Source organism: Periplaneta americana, chromosome 5 (assembly GCF_040183065.1).
Source record: "Periplaneta americana isolate PAMFEO1 chromosome 5, P.americana_PAMFEO1_priV1, whole genome shotgun sequence".
NCBI lineage: Eukaryota > Metazoa > Arthropoda > Insecta > Blattodea > Blattidae > Periplaneta > Periplaneta americana.
This window is the reverse complement of record NC_091121.1, coordinates 59,067,545-59,081,579: the sequence shown is the minus strand read 5'-3', so window position 1 is coordinate 59,081,579 and position 14,035 is coordinate 59,067,545. Positions and strand designations below refer to the sequence as shown.

At 39.9% G+C, this 14,035-nt stretch overlaps 1 protein-coding gene across 1 annotated transcript in view; it reads right to left on the bottom strand.

Annotated features, from left to right (window-relative positions):
- Positions 1-429: 429 nt before the first annotated feature.
- The window catches only part of LOC138699681 (integrin alpha-PS4-like), a 43,003-nt gene continuing 29,397 nt past the window's right edge, over positions 430-14,035 (bottom strand). The window contains exons 3-8 of the mRNA XM_069825738.1: positions 11,812-11,926; positions 9,279-9,458; positions 6,639-8,211; positions 4,947-5,079; positions 3,707-3,754; positions 430-3,294 (exon numbers count right to left, since the gene is read on the bottom strand). Of these exons, the coding sequence (XP_069681839.1) occupies positions 3,268-3,294; positions 3,707-3,754; positions 4,947-5,079; positions 6,639-8,211; positions 9,279-9,458; positions 11,812-11,926 (2,076 nt within the window). The 3' untranslated portion in view covers positions 430-3,267. The remainder of the gene's footprint in view (positions 3,295-3,706; positions 3,755-4,946; positions 5,080-6,638; positions 8,212-9,278; positions 9,459-11,811; positions 11,927-14,035) is intronic.

Sequence of the window (14,035 nt, the reverse complement as noted above, 5' to 3'; positions counted from 1 at the left end):
TCGTTTTAACGCATATCATGTTACTAACCATTCCTCTTATTTAAATATGTTATTGCGTGCCTCTGAGATTCTGGCTGGTACATATATTATCAGGCAATACATCTCACTTGACTATATATGTCTGAGGAAGAACAATAATTGTATACATCTGAAGACTTCTGATCAGTGAAATATGTTACTAGTCAGCGATGTATGCAATGGGGGGGGGGGAAACTGGCCATCCTACCCCATTATCTCCTGGCTCAATTACCTCATGAGTGATGTCTTATTGGTGTCACGAGGTTCCAACCAGTCAGACTGTTGATTAACATACATACTCATCTACGAAAAAAGTATGAACAAAAATCCTTAGAATTGCTGGTTACTTGATTGGACTCCATTGACTGCAGGCTGTCAAATAGGACATTCTGTAAATATGAATTTACTCTGTTTTTAGGCTAGAATAGGCTACGCCTACACGTAAGGCGGATTTCATTATTCTTATATTGAACGATATACACCATTGGACGCCATCGGTGTCAGCCTGTAGAGTCTTCTGCACCTCAAAGTTGGAACCGTAGGTAAACGATGTAAGGTCACTTAAATTAATCTCATTTCAGACCAAATCGACCCACAGGTTGGGGAGAGGTTAAGGCTCTCATCTTTACAGATATTCGGCATTAATTGTAGTAGGGATAAACGATGTAAGAAATGTTTTTACTACAAAGAATATTGTTTACAGTATTAATCGCTTGAATTAATGTCTCTATATGGTAAATTAAAGTGGTATAAAACATGGGAACTCATGATACCTGAGTTCAGAAGAAATCACAGTAACCACTAGATCACCGAAGACTAGAAATTCTTAGATTAAGTTAAAGAAAATAAGATATTCTGAACTTTAAGCATTAAATATAAGCACCATCCGTCTTTTGTGAAAGAAATCTGCACACACACACACACGCACGCACGCACACATACACACACACTACTCTTTCAGCATCAGAGATAATGAAGATGCATATATTTGTCAGAAACCTGGAACGCTATTCTTCTTTCATCCCATTACTTTTTTTACCGTTCCTTCAATGGAGTCACTTTGGTAGTTCTCAACTAGACCGCAGAAAAGGGTTAGATTCCCATATTGAATGAAAGACAGGCCTACTTATAGTGGTCGGACCGGTGGATGAGATTTTTCCCTAAAGTTCTCTCATTTCTCTCAACTTACACAAGTTCGCTCTAAAAAGTCTCTATTTCAACAATTCATGTAATTTTAAAGTACCTACATACACACAGAGTGTTAAATAATATGTGGGAAACCTTCGGGAACTGGAGAGAGGACCAAAAACACGCAGAAAATTCTATGAAAATATACGGTCAATTTTGTTTCTAGTTTTTAAGTACAGACTCTTTTTAGTTCATACGTGTTTCCTTATTACAACTTCAAAGTTGTTTACAAAGTGCGTGCATAATTCTGCAGATAGTGCTCAAAATGGCCACCACGAGTTCTAATGCAGGCTTCTAAACGCCACATTATGACTGTCTTACTATCTCCCATATTGCAGGTGTATCTTGTAACTTCTGACATCCTTCAACATGCTAGCGAAAATTTTCAATATTCGTAATAGGTCTTGAGTACACAATTGCTTTCAGATGTCCCCATAAATAAAAATCCAATGGACTAAGGTCAGGGGAACGAGCAGCCGAGGATATTGGTCCCCCACGACCTATCCACTTATTAAGGAATCACTGACATAGAATTGTCAGTCTAGCAGCAAGAGAAAATTGTGCGGTGTCCCGTCATGTATCTCGAAGCTTGCACTATCCCTTGTTTTTAGTTGCTAGGTGGCAATAATGAGATCTCTTTTTTACAAGACATACTGACGTAATAAACATGGACTACTAATGTAAGGACTACACTACATGAAAAAGTACCTGTATTTAAAAAAGGAGTGAAATTTAAAATAGGGCTACATTTACATGATTATTTTTGTTTGTTTTCAGGACCTCTATCAATTTCCGATTGGTTTCCCACTTATTAGTTAACATCATGTGTATGACACAGAGTAGCGTGCAAGCATCTGTGATACCAGATGAAGATGGCCAGCTAAATTACAACTTTCTCTGCGAAATGCTTAGATTGTGAATTGAACCTGTTGAAGACACTCAGCGATATATGGGAAGAACTCAGTCGCTGACGGCCAGATATCGAGATCATCTGCCATACAGCAATAGTCTGTAACACGTGGTGACCACGAGGGAACGGCTGTATGCCACCTCTCTGGTGTCCCCGGAACTGCAAATTCATGTCTCCTCTATGAACTCAAACACTTGCACATAATTTTCTTAAAATTAATTTGACAGTAAAATGAAAATTTTCATCCTTGTTTACAGGTGTATAAGTGCACTTATGTGGAACGACTGTAAAACAATTTGGAAATGCATACTCTGTATTTATGTCGTTCACGTAATAGATCCCAGATGAATTGCTCGTATGGTAATGGATCAAGTCGCCAGAATTTTATGAAGAAAGTCTTTATTAGTCCTGAGTCATGCTTTCGTGTCTTCTTGGCGAAACACTCTCAAGGTATCTTCGAGGACAACTCACCGTTCTATTCTACAATGAGAGGGAGTCATAGTTCGGTCAAAGACGGTCGGAGGAACATTTGTGAAGGGTTTGCAACCAATATTTTCGAGACGTACCTTGATTACCACAGCAAGTCTCAATCTGAATTACTTCATATTCAACATGCCATCTTATTCAGGCTGAATAACGTCGACAGTTAAAACAATATCAAATATAGCAATAAATAAGACGAGAAAAGTATCGTACAAAAATACGCAATTATGGACACAAAACAGACACTGATACTCTTCGAAACACTAATCGACTACTACGACTACAGTGCTTGTCACGTTGTTGAGGCAATAATTGTTCTCGATCACAGCGTAAAACAATATACTACAGATCCAGTATCAAAATAGACTAACGAACGTTACGTCTCTACATGCGAAGTAACATGACCATCGCTTTGGCACAGATTAAGAGTTACAGACTTGCTTGTACAACAAATTAACCAAATCCGTCATTTTCTGATTCTAATAAATCAGGCAGCCGTAATCAAATTTCCTTCAAATGTGAACATTCAGCAATGAAGCTAGTGGCCACTCATTTGCTCTTGAACCATTCCTCAGATTCTGTCTCAATTGCAGCATCAGCAGCAATAGCAGCTGGTATTTTTGGTAGTTGACTAGACGACCGACAATATAGCCAGCACGACGGACATTTCACTCGCCGTCCATGTCATCCTCTGCCTGAAAGAAAAATCACCTTTTTGTAACTTCAAACATTGTCACAATGTCCATTAATTATATGCATGTATATGTGTGTGCGTGCGTGAATATGTATGTATGTATGTATGTATGTATGTAGGTGCATTATTATTATTATTATTATTATTATTATTATCATCATCATCATTATCGGTAATATTATTGTCTAAAATAACTTTCCACAGGTTCTTGATTTCACAGTTGTCAATAGATCAAGGTAAGGTTCCGTGAACTAGACTATATCTACCATGTCTACTTGCTGCGTATATTCCACAACTTGTTTTACTAAAGAATTTTGGGACAATAGTGCGTATACTACTCGTAAACAGTCTTCTACATGAAGGGTACCCATGAGTAAATTTTGAAGAAAATCTACTTCTATCATAGCACTTACCTTCAGGGCTGCCAGCTCCTCTTTCTTGGCGCGGTGGAAGAAGCCCATCTGCAAGACAAAACCAGGAATTGATTAAAATAACACGCCGCAATTCTAACAAGCTCTATGTTGCCAATATGACGAGCTCTCCAGTATCCGTTTCTGGTTGAGGGAAATAGAAATATGCTGAATTCACAAGGAAAAGTGAAAGTAATTCTTGTACAAAACACTTTATCTTAATTCCCTCCCCCCTCCGATATTACTTTACAGTCTCATTTTGTCACTCCACTTTACGTACGATAAAAATCACCAAAAATTGTTGGATGATTCTTACCGTTTGTTTGTTTTTGATTTCAAATAAAGAACTATTAAGCCTCTTAAGAGTTTCACCACTGAAATTTACGGGTCAATGTACTGTACATGTCAAATATAATAATTTTAGTAAAATATTTTACAAAATTAAACTTTCCTCCTACGTCACAAGACGTTCCCGAAACTCGCATAATACAGAAATACAGAAAAAGGCTTTTGAGGCTCACCCTGCCCAAAAAATTTGAGTTATTATACCTAGTAACAGTATAAGTTCGTGACAGCAAAAGTGAATGGTAGTGACAGAAGAATTGAGTATAAGACATCCCAGCAAGCAGTATACGTCGACATGGTCCAGCTCCATGCGGGTTGTCATTGATCTCGTAGTCGTAGATGCAGACCATTTGATATGTCATAGCCTGAATCCAACGTTTTTCATGTTCTACCCAGGTTATGACGTTCTCATGGCAGTGTCGCTAGAAGTGGCATACCTATTCAAAGTATCTTTAAATAAAGTAATAAATTGCGTTAAAAATCTATACTGTCTGTTCTTTACAGGTACCTTCTTATTATGTCCATTATTTCGAATGGAAGGAAACAAATTAATCTGAGGGATTGGAGATAACTTATGTATTAAGAAATAATATGAGAGGAAATGACTCGATAAAATATTATCTAATGAAAAACGTAACTATAAGAAACGTTAGAAAGCCGAATGGAAAATAAATAATTAACATAAGAGATTGACTGCACATGTTTAACATAAAATTATCACACGAAAACTAAAATTCGTAACATTCACGTGACGATGTCAGTGGACGTTATACACACCCCTAAATCCGCCTACGAAACCATTAAATACCTCCCACATGTCTGGACTGACATTTGGGCTGCCTAAACAAAAATGAATGGCTTAAATCAGACACCTTGTAGTGCAACACTATTGTCGTACCTTGTGCAGCGCCATGGCGATGAGGAAGAGGATGAGAATGCCGCAGATGACAGCGACAGCGATGATCCAACTGGCGACGCTGACTTCGGGCGCCTTGCCCAGGAACATGCTCAGCACGGTGACGCCGTCCGGCCTGCAACAGTTGCATGTATTACAGGCGAACCGCTGAGCTTGTAATCTCTGTAGTATTGTTCTAAATAATGTTACAGCAATCTTATGGATATCATGTATTTACTGTACTATTATCCATCCAGCTCAAGAAAGAAATCTCACATAGACAAAGCAGTTATATCAATCTACGCTCGAAGGGTGTAATTAGTTCACGAGATTTATCTATAGCGATTTTCTTTCAGATTAAATCCTTTTTAATTTAACAAGGCAAATGTTCCTTTTGTATTTTACAGAGTGATAGAGAAATGCAGTGTTCAAATAAAAGCAAATATTTACTAAATATGCACTATAAATCTTGAGTTCAAGTGATATTGTTTCTGACTACAAATTACAATGGATCAAGTTTCTATTACAGATAGGGAAGTGAACAAATATCTTTCTCTTCACTAGACCCAGGTGTGCCTATCTTGCTTTCTGTTCCTATCGTATTGTCGTAAGCGATATTCTTGCGCTATTCGGACCACACGGCAGTACTGTCCCATTAACTGCGATCATGTAGTGTTCATTCATGATTGTCAAAGGTTTTACAACGGGATATGCCAAAAGATTCAATGTTTGAAGGCACTTTGGCCTATGTATTAAAAAGATTATTTACAACAAATTTTCAATTGCAATTAACATTATTTGAGACATAATGAATTTATCTCAAGTTTTGAAGTATGTAATTAAAAATAGTCTCAGATTTTTCCCTCTGAAATTTCTAAGTCTGAGGAACGTTTTACACACCCCTGATGTTCCCGAATCTCACACAATACAGAAAAGAGAAAGAATAGGTTTGTCTCATTTATGTAGGCTACGCATAAAGTACTAAAGCTGAAATTATTATGATCTCTTTTTTGCCATTGGTAATTGTTTTGAAATAAATGTCGCTATCAAAGGAATTCCGGACTTTACAAATGCATGCATTTTCTTGCAGAGGTCGTAAAGTATGCTTGGCAAATAAAGGATACTGTAAGTTATCCTACCAAAAATGCATTTACACGCATAGTCATGTTTATGTACAGTCGTAGACCATGACATAATTTTCAAAGAAAAATATTTGCATATATTACGGAATGTTACATGCAACATTCATTTTGCGTTGTAAATCTGGACTCTATTCCTGAAGAGTTGAATGTAATGTAACCTTAAACTGCATTCTATTATAACACAGCAGTAAGTTATTTTCTGTTAGCAAGTAGCAAATAATCTGTATTGATCATAGGTTGTACTGTAAAATGCGCACGTGTCCGTTATTCTATGAACTTGATCTGTTGTTTTGGGATTATATTCTTACATAGGCCTATATCAATGAAGTAAGGCAGGCAGTTTACGCATCGTACTCAATGTTCTTGGCATGGCATTAGTCCGTACTTATTGGAAAGAATTAATTCTCCACTTCCCTAGCGAGAATCGAAACCAGGTTCTTTATTTCTAGCTATAAATGCTATCGCTTAAGCACAGAAAGGGTCTGTGTCCCAATTAAAACATTTGTAATACATAAATACTATGAGAGTTATTTAGCTGTCAAATGAGCCTCACTTGTGATTCTCCGGTTGCGCCGAGGACGGCGGCTGCTCCATGATGACCTGACCGCGCGACGCGTACAGCACGATGTCCTTCATCTCCTGTGCCAGCGTCGGCTCCAGTACCTCGAAGAAGGGCTTCAGCTGGAAGCTGACGACGGCGTGAGTGCGGTCCGGCACGAAGTAATCTTCGACGCTGCATTCCACCTGCACGCAGTCCACCTGGGGGTTGCTGCAGTTGAGGTAGAGCGTGCGGTTGGCGGGGGCGTCACGCAACCCCGAGCCGGATGGAGGGAATTCCACTTCTGGCAACGACCGCTTGGACACCGACCCTTCGATCTCGTTTTCGTCGTAGTCCTCGATGGGGGGTAGCGTCGGTTCCACATCTAGATCAACGTCCTTGGGCGGAGCGGCAGGGCTCCAGAAAGCGTAGGGCGGTAATGGGTGGCAGGGTATGAGAGCGCCCGAAGGCTGCAGGCGCGCTTCGGGTTGCAGCACCTCCATGAACACGTCGTTGCCATGGGGTCCCAGAAACTGGTGCGGAAACTCGAAAAGCAGGCGGGCGGCGCCCACGCGGCTGGGGCCCAGGTTCACCGCATCGAAAGTGTGATTGAGCACCAGGTCTCGCTTCAGCGTCTTGTTGGGGGCTACGTAAACGAGCGGATCCTGACTCGGCGTCCCGGAGATCGTCATGTCGGCCTGCACGGCCACGCCTAGGGTCAGGGTCGCCGTGTTGTCGCGCGGGTTCTCTTCGTCGCCCGCGCTCGTGACATTCACGTAGAAACGCAGCCTGGACGTGTTGAGGGCCACGTCCTTGGCGTTCAGAGCCACTTCCAGCGTGGCGGCGCGCTCCAGCGGGCTGCCCAGGTCGCATAGCAGCATGCGAGTATGCTCCGAGGACCGCTCCTTCGATTCCTGGCACGACGGCGGCAGGCGCGCCAGGGGCGTCTCTCTCGGCAGCGACAGAGCGGCACGTGGCAGGAACGCGCGCTCGCCCTGGTTCGAGACTTGGACGCGCAGGCGCAGTGTGGGTTCCCGTCCCAGCACCAGAGTGTTCCCGATCCCCTCAAAGTTCGCTGTCACGACGAGGTCTGGTCTGCACACTGCGCGTGCGCAGCCCGTCTCGAACGCCACGCGTTTGGTTACGTGATCGGGATCACCGGGCGACACCACCGGGCAAGTGGTGCAGAAAGCGGGGGCGGTGGCCGGATCCCGGGCCGGACGGAAATGCATCACGACGTCCAGAGGCTTCGTGGGATCCTTGTCGCCCGAGTGCAGCGTCACTTCGAGATCGCGACAGTCCTCCAAGTCTTTGCGCAGAGTCGCCATGTACGTCAGGTTGTTCGTGAGCCCTCCGGCCCAACGGAACTGAGCACGTCCTTGGAGAGTGTCCACCTGCATGATGACGTTGGACTCTACTACGGCAGGAGCATGCTGGCCCGCGAAGCCCAAACAGGCCGTGACGGTGAATCCGGTGGAGTTGAGGCTGATGCTGCTCCTGCTGGTGTCCAAGCGGGCACGTAGAGACACGACGGGGTGTGCGCGGAACAGCACGGCATGCCCCGAATCAAAGGCGCCAGCTGCCAAGTCTGTAACAACAGAACAAAGCGGAGTCAATGAATAATTTACTTCTTAATTCAGCAATCGATTTTATTAAGTTCTTTCGACATTGCTAATACTAACTAAAAAATCCATACATCAAGACATTCCACTCTAACCGAATCTCTTTGGTGGACTTGTTGCAAACACAAATATATGGAACTATATATCACAGAGTCTTATGGCGCAAAATTTATTATTGAAGTCCCTCTGTTTATTCTTAACTCTTAAAATATTTAATTATTATCTCTTTACTTACACATAAAACCTGTCATCCGGCAAAAACGTGCCCTCTCTAGGTATATCTAGGTATGACGGTAAAATACATCAATATGAGAAAGCCGAAAAAATACCTTTCCAAAGGTGTATATTTAGATTCCCTCTCGATGAGCAATGTGCCGAAATTATAGATCACGTTGTTTCAGATGTTGCGCATGGTAGATCATGGAAGACGGATCTACGATAGATCAGGATGATTATCGCAGAATTTGTGGAATAATGACAGGGATAGAGGCATTGCCCTATGTAAACCGTCTTTGTCTACCACCGCCGTTCCCGGAAATAAAAATATATGCATCTCGGAAACATGAAAATATTAAACTTCACACAACTGGTCCATTTGGAAATTACTAAATTGATAAGGTGAGTTCCTGTAAATATTTTGTCTAACTAAATCACTGTGTGCAGGCAAAGGCCGCTCTTCATCAGGTTTTAATAAATACAATACAATACCACCACAAAGCTCACAGAATTTGCAGGAGATCGAGCTGCCGTTTCTTTTGCTAGGTGTAATGAACTATTACAGCTAGGCCGTTCTGATTTGAAATAAGATTTTTAAATAACTCTGCCTCTCAATGATATAGGTCAGTGGTCATCAGCACAGTGCACCCTCGGGCTAGCGTCTCTTACCCGCGGATAAGACTGGCATGCATCTGTGGCTGCTGGCGAGTATGTTTCCTCCTCCCTTCTGCACGACGGTGCATATTCCGATACACTTCTTACCCGTTACCCATTTCAGCGAGTGCTGACGATCACTGATATCGGTTATGGTACGCACCATTGTAGTGGTTGCCGTCCACATCGAAGCCGCGCGACAGGCTCATGCCCAGACCTCGAAGGCGCGGATCCACTTGCTGTGCGCGCAACTCCTGCGCGGGACGCGGATTGACGCCCGTTTCGTGTCCGTGGTAGATGTACACCACACCGTCGTCTTCATAGGGGGCACCAACGGCCAGATCTGCAAAGAAATTCAAATTTTAGTTTTGGTAGTTTCATTTGAGAACAACTGAAAGAAAGGAGTATTTTCTTGTTAATAAATATACTCTTATGCGAGTGTATTATTAATATTATCATGACATATAATTAATATATCAGATTTATGAGTATAGTTATTTACGCATGTGAAATTTGACAAAAAAAAATTAGGAACGAAAACAAAAATATTAAAATGAGAAATGGTTTTTGGAGAAGAGCAGTCAACACAATATCACGAAGAGAAAGAACATAGAATGAAGCCTACGGCACGTACATCTTCAAAGCATTGATGACAATACATTACGAGACAAATCATGGACAGACACATACAGGGCAAAGGAAAAATGGAAATATCTAAAAAGAAGACGGACAGTTGCAATGTACAACACAATGAAAGATCGTGATCTACGAAGAACAGTACCGAGAGAAATCCCTGGAGACTGGGTGAACGAAGATGTTGCCAGAAGTAAAAACCGAATTACAACAAAAATATAGTTGTTTTCTGCTGATATTAAGTTTTAACAACTTCAGTCAATTACTGCAATTTAGGTCTATATCCTGCACTCTGATTTCAGAAAAGAAACTTGCAAGCAAACATGGTAAGTCAGTTCCTTTTATCTGAAAATTGAGATGGAAGAAATGATCAAATTTATTATCAGGTTTTGAATGTAAAGTTATCATTTTTGTAAAAGGACTGGAATACTCGTAATTTAATGGTCTGACTTTTCGCGGACCAGACTTGAGATGAATACATGGACGTATCAACGTATTAAAAATAGGCCAACAACAAAAATTAAACTAAAATTAAAACCAAGAAAAAAACAATAAATACTAGATTTACTGCTGAGGCAATAGTTCATGCTAATTTAATTATTTCACTTTCTAATAAGGATCCATTAAAATATTTGTTGAAAATTACTGCATTTATTTTGCTTTGGCTCATTGTACGCCCTGTAAGCTTATAAGCCTATGCGTTGCATGTCCAAGTCTGACGAGTGGTCGTGAATCCGATACTAACAGGTGGGTCATCCTGTTTGAGTCCTGACAGGGCCATGGTCCATTTCCACAAGAGTGGGATAAGCCCGAGGACCCGGAACCTCAAGTCCTTCCGACATAAATATACGATAGGCCTAATTGTGTATTATAGTTTATTATTTATGATTACGAAGCTTACTCATAAGGACTTCAGGATCTAATCCTATTGAATAATATGGTAAGTTTTATAATGGTGCTCTGAATTGAATTTTCAAACAGTGATAATTTTTCTTTAAACTGAGCACTGTGCCTCATTTCCCATCTCCGAAAATAATCACTTTCCTACAGAGGATTCAATTATGACCCTGAATGTCATTTGATATCACTCGTACTGTCCATACTGTAACTGACTCACAAAAGTTCTGTTTGTATACAACATTGATTACGTATTTTAGTTAGTTGTTTAAGTGCTCCAATCGATATTCGTCGATCGCTGACTTCAGCGAGACAAAAAAAAAAAAATCAAGAGCGCCTAGTGATTAGGCAATCTTCAGAACAATGCAGATAAATCAAAGCACAGATACGCGGTGCAAATGAACACGAATATCATCTCTGTTTCAAATAATAATAGGATGTGATTTAAAGTTTAAATATCACAGGTCTTTATAACACTTATAGCAACTTGGACGAGAAACGTAAGGTGATAATTTTACTTAGAAACTATCTTTGTTCAGAAACAGATTTTTTTCCGTGTATTAATCGACGGTTTAATTTAACAATCACTGGTGTCTCCAGAGCTTCGTTTTAAACATTTTGGTAAGACTATAACCTATTAAAAGTTTCAACACATTTTTAATGGTGAGATTATACTGCGTTGAATTTTGTTCAATAAAATGCTTTGAACTTCTTAAAAACAATTATTACGGTTCTATTAAATAGGTCTATTCTTCTTATGTGATACAGCGAAAATATAGTAAAAATAATAGCCTAAATTAAGGAAAATAAGAAGAACCAGACAATAAAATCATGATGAATACTGATGAAAGGGTAGGTCTATACAGTATTGTGAGATGTTTTGGATAAATTCACTATTAAAACAACATTTTGTATAGGCCTACTTTTATCGTATAAAAATACAACACAATATTCTGAGCCTTTTGCTCAACAATTCTTACATAAATGTCTATCACAACAAGTTCAAAATATGTTTAACATTTTCCATTGGACAAAATCAAGTATAACAGGCGCCTTCATTTCCGATCTAAATTTAATTCTGTCATAGCACAAGAATTCCAGAAAGCTCCTAGTTGACTACAAATGAAGGCATTGTAGGAAATAATGGTTATTTCATTCTTACTTACCTTCGAAGCCGTCCAAGTTAAGGTCTCCCACGTTGACCAACGCCGTTCCGAAGCGCGCATTATGCTTCCGGCTGCCCATCAGCTTGCTTCCCTCAGTCACCTCAGTAAAAACTTTCTGCACACACAGATAAAACATGAGAACATCATCTGCATTCCATGAGACCTGGACCTTCATGCTAACGAGAACCAGTGCCGTTTTAACTCATGGGTAAACCCGGCGGTAGCCGGAGGTCTCGGGTTATAAGCAGGTCTCAAAGTGATGACAATAACAATAATTATAATACTCGTAATTATAGGGTCAAATCAAGTATTCGTTTTTGGAGAAAAACTTTATTCCTTGGATAATAATAGTAGTATTGTCTGTTGGCGAGGCTGTCCTCCCTATTACGATAATACTGAACTAGCATCTCTGTCACTATACTTCAGTTAGAGTACGTCTATATTAGTGTCGTGCAATGTTCGAACATGAGAGGGGATATCAAGATACTACAAACTTCACCCTACTCCATAGGCATCCCAATACTATGTGGAAGTGAACCATGTAAACTAAAATAACCGAGTCCGTTGAAAACTGCTAAGAGGCCTTATGTTCGGTTCAGTTTGCCGAGTCTTTGTGAAACCGAAGCTCCCTTTGTGTTTGTTCAATCTTTCCCCAGTTTTACATGCGGTGTCTTTCTCCTTAGTTTCTCTTCTCTCTGCGTCTTTATGCTTTAACTGCATAACGATGTCAGGAACATATCTTGCGAAGTTACTCATAGTAATGAGTATAGATATTTTTTTGTTATTAATATGACTAAAAATTCACAAAAATATGAGTATAAATAAATCAAGTAAAATAAATTAAAAAACAGATGTCCAAAACACCGACTAGTATTGTGCAATGTCCGAACATGAGACAGGAAACAAAGACATTACAACCTTCGTATTATTCCATATGAAAAACTAATCGAAAAATATGTGTTCAAATCCTTAAACGATTTAAAATAGTGTCCTGCAATATTCGAACATGACAGAGGCAACGAAAATATTACAAACTTCGTCTCATTTTATAAGAAAAACTAATCGCAAGATCTATCCTAAAATCTTTAAGAGGTTAAAACATGAAGGGGTGGGAGTGGAGGACAGAGAATATTTTTATAACAAGGAACAAATACGACAGGCCTTCTGCAGAGCGATCATCGACGAATGTCGAATTTCGTCATACTCAACTAACTTGAATCGAACATAGTGCCTGTAATGCACGACGCTAATACTTCCATCATCCGTATAGTCACACAAATATTGTAACCGAGCAACTGTGATTTATTTGAATATTGTGTGAAGAATATAATAAATATAGCTATTTTCTGTCGGTAATTGATATAGTAACAACTGCCAATCTGTGATTTTAATAGTGTATTATAGCTCATTTCCCTATCAGGAACATACTGTATAACTGCAAAGGCAACGCTTTCTTCCGTCATACATGGAAAAAGGCTTTCGCTGGTAAGCGATTTCCTTGGTCGTGGAATTCCTTGTATTATGGTTTCAACAGTAATAACCGGTTTCTGGTATACCTCAGTTAACACTCAGTTACTTAACTGCTCTTATAAATTTAACTACACAGATAACTTTCATGAGTTTCTGGAAAGTTAAATGTAGACTAGATTTATCAGCGCTTGTAACTAACAGTTGAGGTTACTTAAAGTTCAGCATCTATTGTCGTCCATAGGTGTCTCCACTAGTATTCTGTTAGTGATTTTTTAGTTATTCATAGTTACTTTTGTTTGCAGAAGTTTTCAGTAGTAATATGGCTTACAGGTACACAGTGATCTCTGTACTACTAGTAGGTGCAAGGCTTTTTAATTGAAGAACCGTGTCACAAACGATAGTGTACATGTACACTTCCATCTTAATCGTAATATGATTAAAACAGCAATAACTCTTGGTATTTGACGTGATCATCGAGGTAAATAATACTAATGGAGAGAGAGCTAGATGTAACTTCTGTTTCAAAACTGCAACCGTATTCAGCTGTGGTGGCCATGGCAGCCATATTGATAAACATGTTAAAATATTATACATTCGCCAATATGAATATTTTCATGTATTCAAATGAACTTTTCAGAGTTCGAAATGCCATTAGCTTTGGTAGAACACCCAAAAATAAAATATTCCTTGACTGACGACATACAATCTGAAGTTCATGACGAAAATTAAGCTTGAGATGTTCGAAATTGTCTTT